Raw genomic sequence first — 24,140 nt, 5'->3', positions numbered from 1 at the left:
ATGCTTAGCAACAAAATTTATCCATGGACGCTGTATGCTCATTATACGTGTTAGGAAAAAAAAACGAAATAAAATTGGAATGACCATTATATAATATAGAGTCGTTTTTATCACTGTCTATATCAAATTTATTAAAGTGGTTTGCAATCGACGGATAGTGGATAACGGATAGCGGATAGCATTAATAGTTTTGACCACCGAATTTTATTAATGGCTTGCAAAAAGATATTTGGTAAGATTATATGTTTACTTTTAGCGGTTACCTGTTAAAAAGAAATATAATAATAATAATAATAATATTAATAATAATAATAATAATAATAATAATAATAATAATAATAATAATATTAATAATAATAATAATCCTTTCAAAAAAATTAATAATAATAACAATAATAATAATAATAGTGAGACGATGAAATTCAAAATCAATAGAATGAATCGATCAAATTACAGAGAGAGAGAGAGAGAAACTGAGAGTCCTATAGGAGAGTTAACACAAGACTCTCCTGTTATTCAGGCTAAGACTTTTTGACTACACTACAACCAATAATATTAAAGCATACAATATAATATAATCATGAAATAAGAATATTACTAACACACCCCCTCAAGCACAAGGGTGGATGCTGACAACATTGAGCTTGCTTCAAAGAGCCTGAAAACGCGGTGCTGGTAGAGGTTTGGTGAAGATGTCAGAGAGTTGGTCTTTGGTTGAAATGAAGTTGACAATGAAATCCCCAGCAGCAACTTTATCATAGACAAAGTGAAAGTCAATCTCGACATGTTTCGTCCTAGCGTGAAACACCGGATTAGCTGCTAAGTATGTGGCGCCCAGATTGTCACACCATAGTGTCGCAGGACTACCAGAATGCAGACCCAATTCCCAAAGCAACGAGACAACCCAGGTAACTTCGGCAGATACGTCGACAAGTCCCTTGTATTCTGCCTCAGTCGAGGAACGTGCTACGGTGCATTGCTTGCAGGAAAGCCAGGATACGAGATTAGACCCAAGAAAGACGGCATAGCCACTAGTGGATTTCCGGTCGACTGGACACCCGACCCAATCTGAGTCAGAAAAAGCATGGAGCGCAGAGGTTAATGAGGGGGCTAGACGCAACCTGTAGTCAAGGGTACCTTTGAAATATCGGAGAACACGCTTGAGCAAACCCCCGTGATCCTGTGTCGGAGAGTGCATAAACTGGCAGAGCCAATTGACCGCAAAGGAGAGATCAGGGCGAGTGATGGTTAGATACTGTAGTGCCCCAACGATCCTGCGGTATTGGGTTGGATTATCAAACGGATCGGGTGAGGGTGTAGCCGGTTTAGTGACTGAAGCTGGTGTAGCCAAGGCTTTGCAGACCGTCATACCCGCACGAGATAGTATATCTGCCATGTACCTGCGCTGCGATAAAACGAATCCATCCCCGTCAGATAAAGTCTCAATGCCCAGAAAGAAGGTAGGCTTGCCCAGGTCCCTAATCTTAAATGTAGACGAGAGACGTCGGAGGAGTGAATCAATAAAGACCAGATCGGTGCCCATCATAATGATGTCATCGACATATACAAGCAAGAACACCCTAGAGTCACCGATGGTGTAATGAAACGACACATCAGTCTTGGAGGCCAAGAACCCTGTGGATATTAAGAACTCATGTAGGCGCTTAAACCATGCCCTGGGCGTCTATTTAAGGCCATAAAGAGAATGCTGCAAGTGACACACGTGATCCGGATGTGCGGGATCCTCGTATCCAGGAGGCTGTTTCATGTAAACTGTCTCGGATAAGTGCCCGTTCAGGAAGGTATTGTGGACATCCAGCTGTCGCATAGTCCACTTGTGAGACACTACAAGAGAAAATAAAATTCGGACAGTAGTAGGTTTAACTACTGGACTGAACGTGTCAAAGAAATCTTCGCCGGCTACTTGGTTGAACCCTTTAGCAACCAGGCGTGCTTTGAAACGCTATACCGAGCCATCGACTTTACGTTTAGTGCGAAACACCCACTTGCAGCCAATGACGTTCATGTTCGGTGTTGCTGGGACAATTATTCCAAGTGTTGTTATGCAATAGTGCGTTAAACTCCTGGTCTATGGCCTCTCACCATTGCGGATGCCCAACAGCTTGTGAGTAACACATGAGATCAGTGGTGGCGGTGAGCGCCAAAAACTGCTCATCCGTTCCACGTGTCTTGCGATGAGTGCGCATGACGTGTCCTTCACCCTGGGATGGCTTAGTAGTGACCCTCCACCGTCTCCGTGTTGGAGTCGGAGCAGCCTCTATAGCCATTTGAGGTAATCTCCATTGGTCGGGGGGGGGGGGGGGGGGGGGGGGTGGACTAAGAATTGACCACCACTGGACTAGAACCCCAGGGGGTGGTATGTTGACTGGCAGTGACTTGCATAGATGCCTGCATAGAAAAGGGAAAAGTGGACTCGTCAAACCGGACATGACGACAGATAAAGATCTTTCCCGTGGCTAAGTCTAAGTAGCGGTATCCCCTATAAGAGATTCGGTAACCTAAGAAGACACACGGTGCCGCAGATAGGGATAACATCGGCACCCGAAGACCCGGAATAAGTTGTATGTAGGTTGAGTATTATATAGACGAGAATATGGAGTTTGAAACTGGATGGCTGAAGATGGTAAATAATTGATTAAATGGGCAGTTGTTTCAAACGCGTAATCCCAATATTGAAGGGGAGTTGAGCTTTTAGCCAGTAGGGCTCAGCCGGTTTTGACAATGTGTCGGTTCTGACGCTCAACACGACCATTTTGTTCGTGTGTATAGGCACATGATTGCCTGTGAGTTATGCCAAGAGACTCAAAAACATTATGTAGCCGACGGTATTCACCCCCTAAGTCGGACTGGATGGCTTTGATAGAACGGGAAAACTGCCGTTCTACCATTTCCCAAAATAAATTGAATTTTTTATATATGTCTGATTTTAATCTTAACGGATAAAACCAGCAAAACCGCGAGTAATCGTTTACAAAAAAAAACAAAATAACGAAAACCCGAATCGCTAATAACAGACGACGGACCCCAAATGTCCGTGTACAATAAGTCTAAAACATTATGGCTAGTGTTTGAAACTCTATCTAATGGAAAACGTTCTGATTTTCCAAGCTGGCACGTAATACAGATTTTTGACAAAGTAGTTTTATTTGGCACAACTAGACACTTCTATAGGACACGCTGGAGAACTTGGTGATGCGGGTGACCCAACCGTTGATGCACACATGTGAGGACGCTCGGGCGGACAGAAACGCAAAGTGTGTTCGCGGGACCAACAGCTTGTACAACCCGCCCAAAGTGGACCCTTTAAGAAGAACCGTTTGGGTGTTGCAATCCTTCACAAGAAACAAATTTTTATGAAACTCGAAATATACGTTGTTTTCGTTAGTAAAATGATAAACTGACAATAACGGCAAAGTTAAATTTGGGACATGTATATTTGACATTGTTAAACATTTAGATGAGATGGGATAACCGCATGACCCACACGGGAAACACCCAAACCTGCGCCATTTCCGACTTTGAGCACATCCCCGCCGGTGTATGCCTCGGAGTGGTGCAACATCTGATCATCCGGAGTCACATGAGATGAGGCACCCGTGTCTGATTACCAAGCATCAGCTACCTGATGCATCTGTGGCTCATTGGAAACAGCAACATTCGCATGTTCTGCGTGAGGTGCTGGACGTTCTGCATAACGCTTAAAGCAATAAACAGACGTATGGCCATGCGACCTGCAGATTTGGCATCGAGGTGTACCACCGCGCCCTCTGTCATCTCTGCCATGTCCTAGCCGGCCGCGACCACCGGATGTCTGCCAGCCACTCGACTCTCCATTCTGCCTGCCGCGACCTGCAAAGAAGGCCGACGGGGAACCACCGGCGCTGGAGTCTGCTGCAAAATCATCAGAGTGAATAAACTCCTGTGCCCGCAGATGATCCGTAAGCTGCAACAGTGAGACGGGGTTGCCGGAGACAGTCAGCGAGCTCCCCATCGCCCGGAATTCAGGTCGAAGCCCACGCAGCACATACAGAACCTGTTCGTCCTCGGATAGTGGTCGGCCGGCGAGGGCGAGAGCTTCTACGATCGTCTATGCCTTGCCCAAATATTCAGCTGGCGAACTGCTCCCTTGGCGTAGCGTCTGGAATTGGCCGAGCAAACTTATGCAGCGGGCTCGTGTGGTAGACGCCAACGCCGAGGTTATGGACTCCCATACGTCTCTGGCGCTGTGTCGGCCGAGTGCATGATGCATAACCTCATCCGAAAAAGATGAGATTAGCAAAGACAGAATGGATTGGTCCTGTTGGACCCAGACGGTATGAGTAGGATTCATCGACGTGGTTGTTGTCGTTGCCGTTGAGTCGCCGGAGGACACGGGAGACTGCCATCGATATACCCCAACAAGCCTTGGCCATGGAGGAATGGGAGGAGTTGAGTCCTCCAAAAAAGATAATTCCTTGAGGTGAGCTTCATTGAGACAAAATGATGGGCTGCTGAGAGAGGGTTAGGGGTGGCCGAAACAGTGGGAGTGGTGGTGGTTATGGTTTGCTCAGAGGAACCGGACGACATCGTCGTTTCTTTTGCGAGAGAGAGGAAGCGGAAAAAGAATAGGAAAAGGAATCGCAGTCCTATTGCAACTGATACCAGATGAGACGATGAAATTCAAAATCAATAGAATGAATCGATCAAATTACAGAGGGAGAGAGAGAGAGAGAAACTGAGAGTCCTATAGGAGAGTTAACACAAGACTCTCCTGTTATTTAGGCTAAGACTATTTGACTACACTACAACCAATAATATTAAAGCATACAATATAATCATGAAATACTAATATTACTAATAATAATAATAATAATATGAAGACAACAACAATAATACAAAAGAAAAAAATAGTAATGGGATTAATCCCACGTCATAAGTGGAAGGAAAAGGGAAAAAGGGAATTGAACATCAGATCGACTTGGAAAAAGGAACTTAAAATTATCTAGAGTCATGATTTTTTCATATATTTTAAGAAGTCGAGTGGAATAGAGGAATGAATTGAAGGAAAAAAGCGAAAAAGAAAAACACAAAACCATGTTGAGTTACGAAACAAATTTTGGTGGACTCGCCATTTACCAAACACGGCCTGTGTCATAAGTTTTAAATTGGTCATCGATTATTAATTTACACAAAATAGTCCCTAATTATGTAAAATGTTACTCTTATTAATTTTTCCTCAATCTTATATGGAGGACTAAACTGAGTAAATTTTTGAATAGTTGAGGGACCATTTTGGATAAATTGGTAGTTGCGATCAAATTGAGAATTATGAGATAGTTGAGTGACTATTTTGAGTATTATCTATTTCATAAATATACTAATTTTTATCGACTCATCAATGATCATCATAATCTGATTTTTATTTTCCCTCATAACTATCTATGATAATACTACTTTTTACTATTACTCCGTACTTCTTATCATAATTTAAAATACTCATTTTCATTAGAGTTTTTCCCATTTTTGGTACCCCGACTATAATACCCGTTCCAAATTAAATTAGCTCTATGACTATCAAAATTTCCAATTTTGATGCAAGAGTATTCAATTTATTATACATTTGGTCCCTAGCTCATTCAACTTGTCATCCAACCTAAGCCGAAAAATAGGTATCGAAAATTAAATATAAAGCTAGCCAAGTCGAAATGTAAAAAGCAAAGTACCAAAAAGTTGTTTTGTGCATTTTTGCCAACTTAAGTTGACAAAAAATTGAGCGAGCAGCCAAATGTGGAACCAATTGAATAGTCATACACCAAAATTGAAAATTTTGATAGTCAGAGACTTAATTCCGGAGGAATATTCTAGTTAAGCGACTAAAATTAAAGTGAAAAAAAAATCTTTTAATTCTATTATTGAAAATAGCCAGTTAGATCTATTTAATATTGGTTAACTTTCAAATATAAATTTATATTAATTATTTACTTATTTTGATTTTTACGTTGAACATTAGTTTAGTTACACAATGTGTGTATTGCAACTGTTAAACTTAAATAACAACCAATAATATTAAGTTTTAACTTGAATAAAACCCATGTTATGGTAGAAAGCTTATATCAAGTAATTGTTTTTTTATATTATTATTATGTTATGTTAGGAACAAGTGTAATTAGATTTTGATGATACTAAACTCACTAGGATTGCAGACCCATTTTTTTCCTTTCGTAGCTTGGACCATCGTTACAAACGAAAGTAGTTGTAACTCAACAAATGGTTCACACTATGTAGTGTACGACTCTTAGTTGAGGATAGCATGATAGGTCTACTTGAAGATATGAAGACAACGAGAAGAACGAAAGATTGTTGTAGACGAAAGATGAAGGATCCAACTCTCGGATAACCATCATTTGACAAAGAGGAGCCTTCATCGATGTTGTCTATGTAGTACAGTTGGGCAATCATTCGAGACAAAAAGTGTCCTTGGAATGATTTTCACAAAAGCCAAGAAGCATTAAAAGACTTGTACCTTCTTGTCAGAGAAAAATGACAAAAGTCACAAAACTTTTGACACCAACCGCTACACAGTACAAGCACATTAGTACTTACTAGCAATGTGTGTGAACTTTGGATTGCTATTTAGTAATAAAATGTTTAGACCTTGGATTTGGTATATGTGAATATATATTGTTTGGTAGTGTGTTTGTAAAATTAGGAAATATTAATATTTGGGGTTCTTAAATTGAACCGAATACCGAACCAGACCAATTTCGAACTGAAATCGAACTTTTTCAAACCAATCCGAATTATAATCGAATGGTATAATTTTTTAAATACCGAAATACCGAAACTGAAATAAAAAAAAATGAAGAATAATAAAACAAAGAAGAAAAAAAACACATGAATCTAAAAGACTAACAATACGTTTGATTCATGGAACATGCTTAGAATGGTATAGAATTCCTATGAATACGATTATTCCATCATTTGGTAAGTTTATATATTTTTGAAAATACTATTCACTAGAATATGCGAGAATAAATATCTTTTATTATATAGGGTACAATATTTCAATAATTTGAATGCTTACGTAATTTCTATTTCTAAAACGAACCTAAACTTAAATACAATTCCTAAAATATATGCATTTCAAGAACCAAATATGAAATATATTTCATATTCTATATTTCGTTATTCGATTCCCTATTTGAATATTATTCTTTTTCCTCCAAACACAATTATGTAAACCAAATATACTTTAAGGGCTACTTTGTATAGAATTTTTATTTCCATTTCCATTTCCTACAATTCCATATTCTATAGTCGTTATCTTTACTACATTAAAAACAAATATACCCAATTCTTTGAATGGATCTTTTTTTTTTTTTTTTGTCGGACCACCCAATTTCCTCTAACTCCAAATGTCTAAACCCTAACCTTTTATGCTCGTTACCATTTTCCCCATCTACCATCCCGATCTCTCTCTATTAGCACCAAAATCCTCTTTGTTAAAATTCCATTTCCATTTCATATATTTCCATTATTTAAACACATTACCTTTTCTAAATGCAAAACAAATAGGCCCAATTCTCTAAATGGAATTTGTTTTCGTCGGCCAACCCAATTTCCTCCGGTCCAAATGTCTAAACCCTAACCCTTTATATACTCTTTACCATTCCCCCCTATTCCTCTCTCTCAAGTTTCCTCTCAATGTAATCTTCTCTCTCGCTCTCAATCTCTTTTGACTCTCGTCTCTCGATTTGGAGAAAAGGTTTCTATACATCTATCAACCTGATCTCTTCAATCGTCATCGAAACTCCTTAGATTGAGAAGGTAATCTATAGTCTCTTCCACTTTCCTAGCTATAATACTTGAATTCTTTTTTTTTTTTTTACAAGTGTAGATGTATGTTGTCCATTTGAACAACCGCAAAAAAAAAAAAAAATAATAAATAAATAAATAAATAAATAAAAATGGACAAACCGCAAATGTTTTTTTTTTTTTTTTTTGGGTAAAGAAATTGAAATTTGGAAAACATGGACAAATTCATTTTGAAACATATTTTGTTGAATACATTTTCTATTTTTCTTAAATTTTGGTTACATAATTAATACACCCGCCTTTACCAACTTGTCCACAATTAAATGGGAGAGAGAAAAAAACGACACTAACAAAATTCAAATAGCTTTTGGGCTATTTTAATACAATTGTCACTCTCTCTATCTCTATCTCTCTCTTTATCTCTCTATCAATCTTTATATCTGTCTACATATATATATACTTCTAAAAAAAATTCAGAAGTTTTCATTTTCATTAGAAAGCTATTAAATGTGTTCAAATCTATTTATTTATCAGTGTATAAAATATGAAATTAATTGACATTACATTTTTTTCTTCATAAAGCAATACAAATATATTGACAATTGATAAAAGTATCAAGTATGTAATATTGTAACTATGTAGGTTGTTATGGCCTTGTGGTTAGGTAGATGAGATAAAGTTAGAAATAATTGTAAAACAAGTAAAGCAAAGATGAATCAGATAAATGGGATGATGGATAGTATGTAGAGATAGTGGAAAATAGCTAGGTGTGAATAGTTTTATTTTTTAAAATTCTTATTCGCAGTTGATTAAAAATTAAATATTCATTTATTCTTATAGATAATTAGTTAAAAACAAAATAAATTAATTCTATAATTGTAATACTCACTATTTTAGAAATAAAGATATATCTATGTTATTAAATGAGGTCGACAAATCAAAACTTATTAAAAGATGATATTGGGTAAATTACTAACTTGTCCCTCTTTATCCTTAAAGCTTAAGGAAGTCCTTTTATCTTGGAAGAACATTTCATTTGAAAGAAGAAAAAGAAAATATTGGCTAGAGAGAGATAGGGGAAGGAAAACCTTGAAGCTTTGATCTCCATGTTCTTCAAGCTTAGGTCTCAAGTTAGGAGTATTCTAGGTGAGTTTGATCTCCATTTTTCACTCTTTTTGAGTTTGGTTTATCATTGGAACCCTAAGATTGATGTTTAAAAATATTAGGGATTTTGACAAGGAGTATTTGGGTGAGCTAAATAGCTGAGATTTGGATATTTTAGGTAAGTGGTTAACTCTTCTCTCCTTAATTTGCAAATCCCATAACCTATTTTGGAATCTCTACTACTTTGTTTATTTTTCAGAATTGAGATGGGATGTATTAGCTCTTCCATTTTCAGAATCTCTACTACTTTAAATACCCATTTCTAGGGTTAGTATGAATTAAAAGTATTTTGTGCTATGTTATGTTTTTGAGTTGTTAAACTTGACTAAAGATATCCTTGGGCATGTCTAAGTTTGGATTTTGTGAATAAATGAACATGGCTATTTTTTATTATATTTGTATGTGTATGATTTGTACTACGGTGTTTTGCTCTAAAAGAGGAGGATCAAGTAATTTATTTGACAATTATTAGTTTACAATTTCAAATCACTTTTGGATATGTACTTTGTTATGTGATTTTTATGGAGATGATTTTTGCTACATCGGGCTATTTGATTATAGGAATTATTATGAATAATTGGCCGAACTCATGAGGCAATCTACATTTTGTTGTTTATTTTGTACGGTTTGGAACGTTCCTAATTATATTGCTCATTCTGAATCGTCGAGCTGACTCATTCCGAATCGTCGAGTCTTTTGAATTATTTGTTGGAACGTCCCATCCGGCTCATTCTGAATCGTCGAGCCTGACTCATTCCGAATCGTCGAGTCTAAGGACATGTGAATAACACGAGCACAAGTGGTGGGGTCTTGAAGGTGACTCTTGAAACTAGGAGACTTACTCCTAGTATTGGAGCTTATCACAGACTTTCATTTATTTGGTTATTCTCTTTGACCCTTTGTATTTTTGGTAAACCATTGTGTTTGGTTTTGGTGCCTGTGATGCATTTTGGACACACTACTCTTGATTGTACGTAAATATATAATAGTGGATTTGATGAGTTTTTGAGAAGAACTAGTTGATTATATTTTGCCATTTTAGCTGTGGAATTATTATGTATTCAAGTGTTATTATGAAGGTTTCGGGAGGTATGTATGGTTAGGCTACGTATTGTTACAAGTCCTCATGTAACGATACGACCGGGTCATGTCCTAGAAGTGGGGCGTGACAATAATAATATACATACTGAAATAAATCAGTGATGTAACACTAGCAATATTTATTGACATCTTTTTGTAATTTGTATGGCTTTTATTCCTTTTCTACTGACATTCAAATTTCTTGTGGATAGTGGGAAGGATCCGAGTTTGGTATAAATATATAATTTTTTTTTATCTATTTTCAGATAACAAAAGCTAAGGAAGTTTAATCCAAGACACAAAATCAAGATGTCATTGCCTACTCCTAAGCGGAAGCGCCATATGCAACAACCAAATTTGAATCAAGATATTATCACAGAAATCCTTAAAAGGCTGCCTGTGAAGTCTCTTCTGCAATTTAGGTGTGTTTCAAAAGATTGGCGTGATTTAATCTCGTCTCCAGAATTTGTCAAATTACACCTACATTTTCGATCGAAAAAGGATAATAAGGTCATGACATATAGCAGGTTAAATTGGTTTATTAGTCGTACGTCCTTGTTTTCTATTACAGAAAACAAGCAATCATCATTTGGCAAGTTTATTACATATGACCGCTCAATCTTTACCCCAGAAGATGGTTTCGAATTTTTGGGTTCTTGCAATGGGCTTTTTTGTTTCCGTGCTAAACCGTATAGAATAATCATTTGGAACCCTTCATCGAATGGAAACATCAAGAGAATCCCAGATGTCTGGAAGTTAGGCTACATGGGCATTTTTGGATTTGGATACGACGAGCATAATGACGACTACAAGGTTGTTTATGCTTATTGTGCTAAGTACGGTGATGAGAATGTTGTTATGGTATACAATTTTAAGCATGGGTCATGGAAACGAAGTGAAAGAGGGCTTAGTACTACTGGGTTTGTTAATCCAGGAATTGCTGTGTTTGTGAGTGGTAGTCTCAACTGGTGCAACAACAACTTTCAAGGTAGTGACTGGAATTGGAATATAATTTCTTTCAACTTAACCACTGAAACTGCCAAAGCTATAGCTTTACCCAGGCATGAACATGGGGTCGCTATTTGTATAAGTGAATCTAGAGGATTGCTTTTTGCAGGTTTTCATCACAAACGTCAAATGGAAGTTTGGGTGATGAATGAGTATGGAGTTCAAGGATCGTGGACTAAACTAGTCTGCATTTCAAACTTACCATTTCATCATCCACTTCCCCGGGATGTTGAGAACACTGCATACATCGATATATGTAATGCTAGACTCGCAATTGCACATGTTTCTGAAAATGGGGATATTCTAATCAAGGTTGGACATCAGCTAAAGCTCCATAGGCCTAATGCTAAAGGGGGTAAGAATTTTAATATCTGCTATGCTCATGTTTATATGGTAACTAGTTACATGGAGACCCTTGTTTCACCGGCCATGATCGGTCCGTAAATGATGATAGATGAAGTGCGCTACCAGTAGTGGTTATTGTGTTATTTGTATTTTAGCATTGTTGTTGAGAACTTGCCATGGTTGTTGAGAACTATTGATTTGTGTGAATGCAAAATGATTCTGAGTTAAATTTCATTGCAATTTAAAATGTACCCGCACAGACACAATGTTTTCTATACATTATGACAGTGATGTTTTAACGCCAAATACATTATGAATTGTAATTTTGACGATAGAAGAATGGAGACAAAGACGAAAGTTTGAAACATGAATATGGGGTAAATTTCTTTCGTGGATTGGGGGTTTTAATTTATTGCATGCATGGAGCTAAAATCTATATATCTATATTCGCCCTACCAGATTCCATACATACGTTTAATTTTATTATAAAACTACAAATCCATGCTGCACACGGTTGCACAGCATAATTTGCCATGGTGGAGCCTTGGGACCAGAGACAGAGCCAAAGAGGGGGGGGGAGGGCAGCTGCCCCCTCACCCCACCCCCACCCCTTATATAATATTTGTATGTATATATGTATATATAGTACAGGTTTTAGTATTAATATAAAAAACTATTAAATATTAACAAGAAATGAGTTAGTTTAGCTACTAGAGCACATGTTTGATAATTGTACGTAAAGGTTAAGGGTTTGAATTCTTTGGCATTAACATAGCTTTAGAGTTTTTTGACTCCTTACCGTAGTCAAACACAGTCACATTTTTAATAGTTTTTTTAATATTTATAACACACACACACACATACACACATACACACACAAACACACACACACACACACACACACACAAATATTTGGATTAACATAGTTTTACAATTTTTTGACTCATTTCCCTAAGCTTCAACACAGTCATGTTTTTAATAGCTTTATTAATATTTAACACACACACACACAAATGTTTTATATTAATAGTAAGATGTGTAATTTATAATGTGTTTTCCATTCATATTATTTTATCAAATTGATTATGTTTCATATTTTATTATGAATATTTTTATGAAGTTTCGATGTGTTTTATTTTTCGCCCATATCCAACAATATTTACAACTATATTTTTTAGGTAATTTTTTTTTAAAATTATCTATTTTGTTTTAATGTTTCGCTTTTACTGAAAAAAATTTCTGAATCCAACCCTACTGCTTTTCCCCCCTCAACCGAATTTCTTGCTCCGTCCCTACTTGGGGCATTCGGCGTTAAGACTATTGGATTAGAAGGGATGAAGGAAGGCCCAAAAACAAGAGGGTAAGGGTGTTAAGCTTGGAATGAGGGGATAAGTAAATCCACTAGGAGGTGAGGTGATATTGGGCTTGGAAGGAGTGGGTTGGAAGGCCCACTATGAGGAGCGGGTGATGATGGGTTTGGAAGGAGGAAGGTAGGCAAACTCACAAGTGGGGAGTCATTGTTATATTGGGTTTGGAAGAAGTGGGTAGGAAAGCCCATAAAAATGGATCATGACCACCACTAAAGGGTTATGACCGACCACTAGTAGTCGTCACTGGACTGGCGAGAGGGACCGCCAGGTTCCCCAAGCCATGGCATGGGCTGTAGCTGTCCAGCACCTCTTAGTTGGACTAGTGGGTGTGAGGCGATATAAAGTTTTAGTCAAGTTTAGAGTAGTCTGTGTCAAAGTATGGGGTTAGTTTGCATCTGATAAGAAAATAAGGTGCATAAAGTAAATGATATTAATATTTTTATAGTGATTCGGAAACATTCTTACTCCACACTTCTCCTTAACTCCAATGAAGCTCTAATAAGAATTGCTACACAAATACAAATTGATAGAAGCTAAGCTAACACGACCTCTTCCGATTGATAGTCCTTGAAATAGGGGTTAGCCACCAAGTTGCCCTACTCTTCACTATCTGACCAGAGCTAGCCAAGGGTCGTCAACTAAGTCGCCTTGCTAGAAAGCCTAAATTGATCATACAACTTCTTCTGGTGGAAGATGGTTGTAAGTTGTTGAGTGCTGGACTTTTGAAATCACACATATTGATAACACGTATTCTTGGAGTTAAAGAACCCGTTGAAGTAGAATTAGATCAACAAACAAAGAACAAGGAGCACGCTAGGAGAATTGGCATGCCGAGTGATATGGCGACCAGGTCAAGGTCATTCCAGAAAGATTTGGCACAGCTGTGCCTTAGGTTGTGCCAAATTGAGGCAGTGTGCACCTAATTTTGGGGGAATTAGGCACGACCATGCCCTTTGTCGTGCCACTATATGCGTAATGAGAATAGTATTTAAATGCGTTTTGTGTTGTATTTTGGGGGAGGCAGAACTTAGATATAGTTTCAGTCGGCTTCCCTTTATTTCCTTTCATCGTTTAGGCTTGGACTAGCTTAGATTACAGATCATCAACACATTTTTCAATCTTTTAATTGCGGATTGAAGTCAGATTAAACCTGAACCATGCATATTCATAGATAACCTTTTCCTTACTCTTTTTATTTCCTCTACAATGTTCTTAATACTCATATGTACATTTTACATGTCATTCTTATTTATGAAGTGTGAGTAGTTCGGATTGGGGTTCGAAAGATCTTTAATTATAACCCGCATTTTGGGTGACATCTTGAATCAGGTATTTGTCCCTGTTTTCCACACGTTGTTCATGCACTTAGGAGGTGCTTATCCTTAATCCGGTAGAAGGTGTGGCACAAGATAAGGCAAGAGGTGCAACCAAGTTAGAAACCTTGCATGGGGCTTATGTGTTTTGTGTGATCAACCCGTACACTGCTATTAGCCACAAGCATGGCGTCGTGCAAGGACGTGCATCAAAATTTCGCGGCACATCCTATGTTCCAAAAGATTTGATGGATTAGAGCAACACTTCCTAGAGTTTATAAGAGACCGGTACAACTTATGTCTAGGTCATCATCATCCTCTGTTAGATTTATTAAATATAATATATTTAATATAATATATATTAAATATAATATATTTAATATAATATATATTAAATATAATATATTTAATATAATATATATTAAATATAATATAATATATCTATAATATATATATAATATATATTTGAGAAGAGAGAGAGAAGGAGAATTGAATTAACTTGATTGATGTTTGAAAAAGATTGATACACAGCCTTTTTATAGTAAAGGAGAAATAATAATAAAGCTAAAAATTAGGAATGTATGCTCCATGTACTCCACATACACTAAGCCACATACTGCATACACACCACCCACTACTTAATTTAATTAACAAACTAATTAACTCTTGGTTTAACAATTATAATAATAATATTATTATAACATTGCCTCCTTTAAACCAAGTTGGATATATTGGTCATCCCAATTTCCTTCTTCAATTTAACAAATGTATTCGTCTTCAAGTTGGATATACTGACTTGTATTTCGTTCTGTAAACCCACATTACTCCAATTGGCTTCTTCCCAGGAGGTAAATCTGTTAACTCCCAGGTACCATTCTTTTCAATGGCACGTATCTCCTCATCCATCGCCTTAAGCCAATGAATTTCTGTAGCAGCCTCCTCAACGGATAAAGGGTCACAATCTGCAAAAAGAGCAAATTGAATAATCTCTTCATCCGACAAGTCATTATCATGACCCAAAACATAATCTTGCAAGCGAGCTGGTAAGTGGCGCTCGCGCTGAGATCGTCAAACTGACGACTCTGGCTGTGAAGGAGACTGGACATTATCTGGAATCGGTTGCTCTTCAACAATATTTTCAACAACAGGAATAACAACTGAACTTTGATCTTTAGCTGACCAATCCCAGGCACCATATTCATCAAAAGTGACATCACGACTTATAACAACCTTTTTAGTTTCAGGATTGTAGAGTTTATAAGCCTTTGAAGCGTCACTATAACCAATGAATATGCACTTCTCACCTTTATCATCCAACTTCTTTCTCAACGGATCTGGCACATGTGCATATGCCAAACATCCAACAACCTTGAGATATTTGATAGAGGGTTTTCTCCCACTCCAAGCTTCTTCAGGTGTCTTATCACGGACACTTTTAGTTGGACACCTATTCAACACATAAACAGCACAAGCAACAGCTTCTGCCCAAAAAGGCTTAGGCAGATTCTTGGATTTCAACATGCACCTTACCATATCCATGATAGACCTATTCTTCCTCTCAGCCACTCCATTTTGTTGTGGAGTGTATCTAGCTGTCATCTGGTGTTGAATACCCTTCTTCTTCAAAAAATCATCACAGGCAATATATTCTGTACCTCTATCAGTTCTCAAGATTTTAATTTCATAACCACTCTGCTTTTCAACAAAAGCCTTAAATTGTTTGAAAACATCACATGCTTCAGACTTTTGCTTCAGAAAGTAAACCCATGTTTTCCTACTGAAATCATCAATGAAAGTAATAAAGTACTTACAACCTCCATGTGAGGGAACCTCCAACGAACACAGGTCTGAGTGAACAATCTCCAACTGTTTTGTGGTTCTCCTTGACTTGCCCACGGGAAAGGGATCTCTATGCTTCTTCCCAATCACACAAATCTCACAGATACGATCAGGGACATTCACAACAGGTAAATCAGAAACAAGTTCCTTTCTCGCAAGATAGTTTAACCCAGAGAAATGGAAATGCCCAAACCGCATATTCCATAACCAATTATCATCACAAACTTCAGAATTAAAGCAATCAAGGAGAGTATGCTTAATTTTCAAAGGAAATAGTCGATTTTGGGACATATTTACCTTTGCAATCAAAACTCCTTTAGCATCTTCAATGGTACAACACCCCTGAGCAATATGTATCTTATATCCTTTTTCTGACAACTGACCCAAACTCAACAAATTTTGGTGTAGTTCAGGAACATAGAACACATCGGATATAAAATTGTGAGTACCATCCTTCAACTGAATAGAGATTTTACCTTTTCCCAAAATTGGCACCTTTGACTTATTGTCAAACGTTACTTCAGACCGGACTGATTCATCTAGTTCGGAAAACAATTCTTTCTTCCCACACATATGGTTACTACACCCAGTATCCAAGAACCATATGTTCTTATCTGCAGAAAAACTATCGCTGGCTAAAAGTAAAGTTTCAGAACTCTCACCAGACTTTTCAGCAGTGTTTTCAGCAATGTTTGCTTGATTTCCACGATTGTTGTCCTCATTATACCAACAATCTGCAATCTTGTGCCCATACTTGCCACAATTGTAGCAATGAAATGGAAATTTACCTTGTTTGGTATTACCTCCACCTCTTCCTTGGTTGGAGTTACCACGTCCTCCTCCTTGGTTGAAGTTACCACGACCTCTTCCACTAGAACCTCCTCTTCCTCTTCCACGACCTCTACCAGATCCTTCACCTCTTTGATTAGTGCCAGTCACATTAAGGGTGACTTGGCTCTTCAAAGCTTCTTCTGCTAGTGGTTCCGATTTTGACGCAATCCTGTCAATATGACTTTCTACCATACCTTTCAGCTCTGCAATTGATAAGAGCTCGGTTTTGTGTGACTCTGTTATTGAAGCCACCACATGGTCATACTTCATCGGCATAGTTCGAAGAACTTTTTCAACCACTGCACCATCTTCAATCGTATCTCCATATAGCCTCATCTTATTCACCATATCAATAAGACGAGTGAAATACGCATCTACTGTTTTTGTAGAGGTCATCTCACAATTATCGTACAACCTTCTCAACGACTGCAACTTAGACTTCTGTGCCCGATCGACTCCTTTGTGTGACACCTTTAAGATGTCCCAAACTTGTTTTGCTGTTTGAGCACGAGCTAATTGCCCAAAAATGGAATAATGAACACCTTGGTGAATCTGACCCAAGGCCAATTTATCTCGCCGTATAGCGGCTGCTTCAGCTCCTTCGGGTAGACCGGGATCAACAAAGCTCCAAAGATTTTGAGCTTGCAAATGTGTGGACATCATAATTTGCCAATAATTGTAATCGAGGTTCCCGTCCAATTTGGGACCCCACCATACAATATTGAAATTTGTGGCCATAATTCACTATGAAAAATACCTCGGGGTTGAAAGGTTGACTGGCTCTGATACTAAATGTTAGATATATTAAATATAATATATTTAATATAATATATATTAAATATAATATATTTAATATAATATATATTAAATATAATATAATATATCTATAATATATATATAATATATATTTGAGAAGAGAGAGAGAAGGAGAATTGAATTAACTTGATTGATGTTTGAAAAAGATTGATACACAGCCTTTTTACAGTAAAGGAGAAATAATAATAAAGCTAAAAATTAGGAATGTATGCTCCATGTACTCCACATACACTAAGCCACATACTGCATACACACCACCCACTACTTAATTTAATTAACAAACTAACTAACTCTTGGTTTAACAATTATAATAATAATATTATTATAACATCTTCTCATTCTTTTAATTCAATATCTTGTACATTCCTTGAGTTTTGTACATGTAGAAATATCAAAGACAATTTCAAGAGGCGGAAATGGTACTAGCTACCTATCATCTTAGTCTAACACCCCATGTCCAATTCTCATCATTCCTACATGCTATATTTCCTAATTCTATGGTTTGCCTGGGCTTAAAAATTACCAATGATGTATAGTATCAAAAGTAATAAAATGCCTAATTGCTAATTAAAGATTCAACAAAGAAGAATAAATCACACATTAATATAAAAGACTAATAACACGTTTGAATTGATTCATGGAATATGTTTATAATGGTGTAGAATTCCTATTAGTACGCTTATTCTATAATTTTTTAAGTTTATACATTCATGAAAATACGTACTATTCTTAATAATATGCTATCCCTAATAATAAATATTTGTTATTATATAGAGTATTTCAATAATTTGAATGCTTACGTAATTTCTCATTCTAAAACAAACCAAAACGGCAAAACTTAAATGCAATTTCTAAAATATATACATTCCAAGAGCCAAAAATGGAATATAATTTATATTATATATCTTACTTTTCGTTTCCTTATTGAAAATTATTCTTTTTTCAATGATTACGTAATTTCTCATTCTAAAACAAACCAAAACGGCAAAACCTAAATACAATTTCAAAAATATATACACTCCAAGAGCCAAAAATGGAATATAATTTATATTATATATCTTATTTTTCGATTCCCGATTGAATATTATTCTTTTTCCTCCAAACTCAATTTTGTAAACAAAATATACTTTAAGGGCTACTTTGTATGGAATTTTTTTTTTTCCAAATTCTCAGAATGAAATTTTTTTCGTTGGCCCACCAAATTTAATTCCTCCAATTCCAATTGTCTAATCCTATCCGTTTATTTGCCCGTTACCGTTTCACTCGTCTACCCTCCCCTCTCTCTCTATAAGCACCAAAATCCTCTTTGTTAATCCTCTGTTTCCATTTAATATATTTCCATTATTTATACTCATCACATTTTCTAAATGGAAAACAAATCGGCCCAATTCTCTAAATGGAATTTCTTTTCGTTGGCCAACCCAATTTCCTCCCGTCCAAATGTCTAACCCTAACCCTTTATATGTTCTTTACCATTTTCCGCCCTCTACCCTCCGCGCTCTTTCTCTCTCTCTCTCTCTCTCTCTCTCTCTCTCTCACTTTCTAAGCACCGAAATCCACTCTCTCCCTTTCTAAGCACCGAAATCCCCTGTCTCTCAAGTCTCCTCTCAGTTTAATCTTCTCTCTCACTCTCAATCTCTTTTAACTCTCGTCTCTCGATTGGAAAGAAATGTTTCTATACAGCTATCAACCCGATCTCTTCAATTGTCATCGAAACTCCTTAGATTGAGAAGGTAATATCTAGTCTCATCCACTTTACTAGTTACTAGCTATAAGAGTTGATTTTTTTTTTTTAATTTGAACCACAAAAAAATTGTTTTCTTTGAAATGAAATTGAAATTGTGAAAACATTGACAAATTCATTTCGAAACATGTTTTATTGAATACAGTTTCTATTTTTTCTAAATTTTTGTTACTGAATACACCCGCATTTACAAACTTCTCCGCCATTTAAAGTGATAAAGAGATTGGCCCTGTTTGGTAAAAAATTGGCCTATAGGCCAACTTTGGCCTATTTAACCACTATTAATTGTTTGATTTAGTTAAAATCTCAATATAAATATTTGGTTAATTAGCTTTTTGCAACTCCAAAAGGCTAAAATTCAAAAAGCTACTCCAAGCAACTTTTTCAATTAACTTTTTGAAAAAAGAAATTTTACCAAACAGCTATCAGCTAACAGCTAATTTACCAAACACTTTTCTACAATCAGCTAATGTTATCAACTATTTATACCCTCTAATTAACACAATCAGCTAACAGCTAACAATCATTTTACCAAACAGGGCCATTAAAAAAAACTACCAAACTTCAAATAGCTTTTGAGCTATTTTGATACAATTCTCTCTCTATCTCTCTCTCTCTCTCTCTCTCTCTCTATATATATATATATATATATATATATATATATATATACACACACACACACACACGATATACATCTAAAAAATTTCAAGTTTTCATTTTCATTAGAAAGTTATTAAATGAGTTAAAATCTATTTATTTATTAATTTGTTAAATATGAAACTAATTTGCACTGTTTTTTTTTTCTTCATAAAGAAATAAAAATGTAGTGACAATTGATAAAAGTATCAAAGTAATATTGTAACTATGTAAGTTGTTATTTATGGCCTTGTGGTTAGGTAGATGGGATTAAGTTAGAAATAATAGTAAAACAATGAAAAGAAATATGAATGCAATAGATGCATATGTTGTAACGGGTAAGTAGACATTTGTGGAGTATTGATAGTTGGGGATGGAATAATAGGTAGGTGATAGTAGGACTAAATAAGTAGGTTATGGTGCGTAAATAGGGGATGGGTTAAATAAATAGGAATATAGGAAATAGTGATCGTAGGGGTAGGTAGGTTGTGCTTGATGGTTAGGTAGGTGGGTAAGGGTAACGCTATAAAAATATGTGAAGTGAATATATATATATATATATATATATATATATATATATATATATATATATATATATAGTTAAATTAATTCTCCAATAATATACGTACTAAAATTAATCAATGATGGAACACTTGCAATATTTATTGGAATCATTTTGTAATTTGTATGGATTTTATTCCTTTTGTACATAGTGACATTTAAATTTCTTGTGGGTAGTGAGAAATTGATCAGACTTCGGTTAAAATATATATTTATATTTTTTTAATTTTCAGATAACAAAAAGAGTTCGGTTAAAATATATAATTATATTTTTTTTTTTCAGATAACAAAAGGAATTTTTATATAAGACACACAATCAGGATGTCATTCCCTACTCCTAAGCGCCATATGCCACAACAAAATCTGAATCAAGATATAATCACAGAAATCCTCAAAAGGTTGCCTGTGAAATCTCTCCTGCAATTTAGGTGCGTTTCAAAAGTTTGGCGTGCTTTAATATCATCTCTAGAATTTGTCAAATTGCACCTAAATTTTCATTGGAAAAAGGATATTAAGGTCATGACCTATAGGAGTGTAAATCGGATTAGCTATATGTCCTTTTTTTCTATTACAGAAAACAAGCAATCATCATTTCGCAAGTTTATTACATTTGAACGCTCGGTCTTAATCCCTGAAGGTGGTTTCGAATTCTTGGGTTCTTGGAATGTACTCTTTTGCTTTCGTGCTAAACCGAAAACCGTATCAAATAAGGATTTGGAACCCTTCATTAAATGGTAACATCAAGATAATCCCAGATGTCTGGCGGTCGGGCTACATTATTAGTATATTTCGATTTGGATACGACATGCATAATCAGGACTACAAGGTTGTTTATGCTTATTATGCGGAGAATAATGGTGATGAAAATGTGATTTTGGTGTATAGTTTTAAGCGTGGGTCATGGAAAATAAGTGATTAAGGGTTTAGTAGTGGGTTTGTTTATCCCATAATTGCTGTGTTCGTGAGTGGTAGTCTCAACTGGTGCAAGAACAACTTAGATGACAGTGACTGGAATTGGAATATAATTTCTTTTAATTTAACCACCGAAACAGCCAAAGCTATAGCGTTACCCAGCCATGAACATGGAGCTACCATTTGTATAGGTGAGTCAAGATGATTGCTTTTTGCAGGTTTTCATCACAAACATCAAATGAAAGTTTGGGTGATGAATGAGTTTGGAGTTGAAGAATCGGGGACTAAACTAGTCTGCATTTCAAACATACTAATTCATCGTCCACTTCCCCGGGGTTCAGATAACACTGCACACATGGCTCTGTGTAATGCTAAACTCGCAATTGTACATGTTTCAGAAAACGGTGATATTCTAATGATGGTTGGGCATCAGTTGAAGCTCTATAGACCTAATGCTAGAAGGGGTAAGAATTTTAATATCCCCTATGCTCTTGGTTATATGGTTACTAGTTATGTGGTTACCCTTGTTTCACCAGCCATGATTGATCTGTAAATGAATTGTTCATGTCATGTTGGGTCATGGGGTTTACTGACTTACCACTAAGGGGCCAGGGTGTGGGGGCAGTGTTTAGACCAATGGTCCTTATCAGCCGACAAAATATGTCTCCTGAACTCCTCGAGCTATAGTGTGGCTAGTGGGCATTGAGCGCTCTCCGTTGAGTCGGTGGCACCTCCCTCTACTGGGGCTGGACAAAGTGGTGCGACAAGAGGCTGGTGAGGATGGTGGAGGTAAAATGCATATATGGTATATACTATCAAATAATATACATTTAGTACACAAATAATATACACTTAATATATTAGAAATATAAATTTATTCATGGTCCACAATTTAATTTGCCATTATTCCTAGCTCCTTTATTTATTATTTATCAGTTTCTTGAATTGTAATCTTGAGTTGTATATAATCTATTGAACTTATTTATGGCTCCTATTATTATTATTATTCTTGTTGTTGTTGTTGTTGTTAGTTGTTGTTGTTGTTGTTGTGTTGTTGTTGTTGTTGTTATTATTATTCCTATCACGATTTTGTATATCCTACGGTTCCTACCATGTTCATGATGGAACCTGGTTTCATAAAATCATCACAAATTCACAATGTAATTCCATTATAATCACATTAATTGCATTTAGGGAGATTTCCATTCTAATTTCCATAAATGCATATCGGGAGATTCATATATATAGCGTTATCTTGCTTTCTCTTGGTCGCCTTCTTTGGGCTCGGGTCACTTTCTTGGTCTGCGTTGCGTTCTTGGACTCTAGGGTTCTCATTCTTGGGTCTAATATGTCTTTCACATCTATACACAACGTCATTTCATATATTTTCCTTAACTGTATTTAGGCAGTTTTATACGCATACAATTTGTACGTACGTGATTTAAATGTATTTACGTAAATGCAGGCAGTTCTCTGTTCTATATCTAATAATTCGAAAACATTTAATTTATGCAGACAATTGTGCGCGTATACAATTAATAGTATTATAGATACTTGTTAAAAAACAGATCTATGCATCCCACAACAAAGTCCTTTCATAAATGATCGCCATTCCAATCTTGATTTGCAATAACCGCTGATCTACAGAATTATAATTATAATTATTAGGAAATTAATAATTAAATAATTACATGTGACCAACTGAACACGAATCACATGAATCATTTCACTCTGTTGGCAATACCATAGGATATGCTGATGTGGACAGTGTTCTAGGAAGGAGTGATAGTTTTGATAACTCACCATCAAGCACTCCTCCGAAAATTCCCTCCCCACTCAAGTCTACAGCTAGTAGCAAGAAGAAAAAGACCTAAAGGATCATCTTAGGTCACGATATTAAGTTGTGGCCATGTTGTAATTATCATAAATAAATTTCGTGTCTCTATGGTTTGGGATAATTATTGATATCTATCCTGTATGAAAAAGTGTGTCACGAATTTTCTGAAAGATTCCCGAAAAGAGATTTGGCTCTTTCATACGAAATCTTTTGAACATTTCCACACGCAACCCTTGCATCTATAAATTGCTGCCTTCCTTAACGAAACACACTCACATTTTTGGTGCTTTAGTAAGTATTATTTGCAGGTATGAATCGGGACAAAGGCAAATAAAAGATGAACGAAGCAGAAAAGCGAGCAATTCGGCTAAACCACCATCTCTTGGAAGCAAGCATAGTCACTAATGCTACCATTATAAAATTGGAAGAGGATGGTGAAAGGGTGAATGTCGCGTACTCTATGCGAAGCTCGGCTAACATAAAAGACAAAGAAATTGTAGACAACATTGTCAAAGAATCTCAGACCGCGAGAGACTTCCATTTGGAACAAGCCAAAAAGTTGGCACACGAAAGGATGATGAAACATGCACACAAGCATTCATCCAATCCACCACTCTTTCATTGGTATCCCGTTTCTGAAGCTCCTAAAATGAAAGAAAAATCTTATGAAGATTTCACTCATGTTCACTCTCAGTCATCAAACAAATTGCCTGAGCCCACCCTCTACTTAGAGGAACTGGACGAATATGCAAAGCTGGCTAGCTTGCCTGATGTGACTGATGAGTCAACCTGTCTGGAGCTTCACATGCCTTATCGTTTTCTTTAAATTTCTATTGCTTATTTTATCGGTAAGGCTTGGGTACCCCTTC

The 24,140-nt window shown here is 36.3% G+C and overlaps 2 protein-coding genes across 2 annotated transcripts; one reads left to right on the top strand and one right to left on the bottom strand.

The window, feature by feature from the left end:
- Positions 1-649: 649 nt before the first annotated feature.
- LOC109165608 (uncharacterized mitochondrial protein AtMg00810-like) lies at positions 650-2,288 on the bottom strand. The gene is made up of 3 exons (XM_019314485.1): positions 2,104-2,288; positions 1,724-1,845; positions 650-1,635 (listed from the first exon to the last, which is right to left on the bottom strand). The coding sequence occupies exons 1-3, from the start codon at positions 2,286-2,288 to the stop codon at positions 650-652; spliced, it is 1,293 nt and encodes a 430-aa protein (XP_019170030.1).
- An 8,080-nt stretch (positions 2,289-10,368) lies between these two features.
- LOC109165527 (F-box/kelch-repeat protein At3g23880-like) lies at positions 10,369-11,511 on the top strand. The gene has a single exon (XM_019314369.1). It carries the CDS (start codon positions 10,369-10,371, stop codon positions 11,509-11,511), a length of 1,143 nt encoding a protein of 380 aa, XP_019169914.1.
- The last annotated feature ends 12,629 nt before the right edge of the window (positions 11,512-24,140 follow it).

This window comes from Ipomoea nil, unplaced genomic scaffold, assembly GCF_001879475.1.
Source record: "Ipomoea nil cultivar Tokyo-kokei standard unplaced genomic scaffold, Asagao_1.1 scaffold0117, whole genome shotgun sequence".
In the NCBI taxonomy this organism is placed as follows: Eukaryota; Viridiplantae; Streptophyta; class Magnoliopsida; order Solanales; family Convolvulaceae; genus Ipomoea; species Ipomoea nil.
The sequence above is the reverse complement of the archived record's forward strand: the minus strand, read 5'-3'. Positions and strand labels throughout refer to the sequence as shown.

Coding starts and splice junctions, on each gene's coding strand:
- LOC109165608 (XM_019314485.1), bottom strand. CDS start 2,288: ATGGCTATAGAGGCTGCTCCGACTCCAACACGGAGACGGTGGAGGGTC. Junction 1,846..2,103: donor GCTGTTGGGCATCCGCAATG/GTGAGAGGCCAT, acceptor TTTCTCTTGTAG/TGTCTCACAAGTGGACTATG. Junction 1,636..1,723: donor ATCCCGCACATCCGGATCAC/GTGTGTCACTTG, acceptor TAATATCCACAG/GGTTCTTGGCCTCCAAGACT.
- LOC109165527 (XM_019314369.1), top strand. CDS start 10,369: ATGTCATTGCCTACTCCTAAGCGGAAGCGCCATATGCAACAACCAAAT.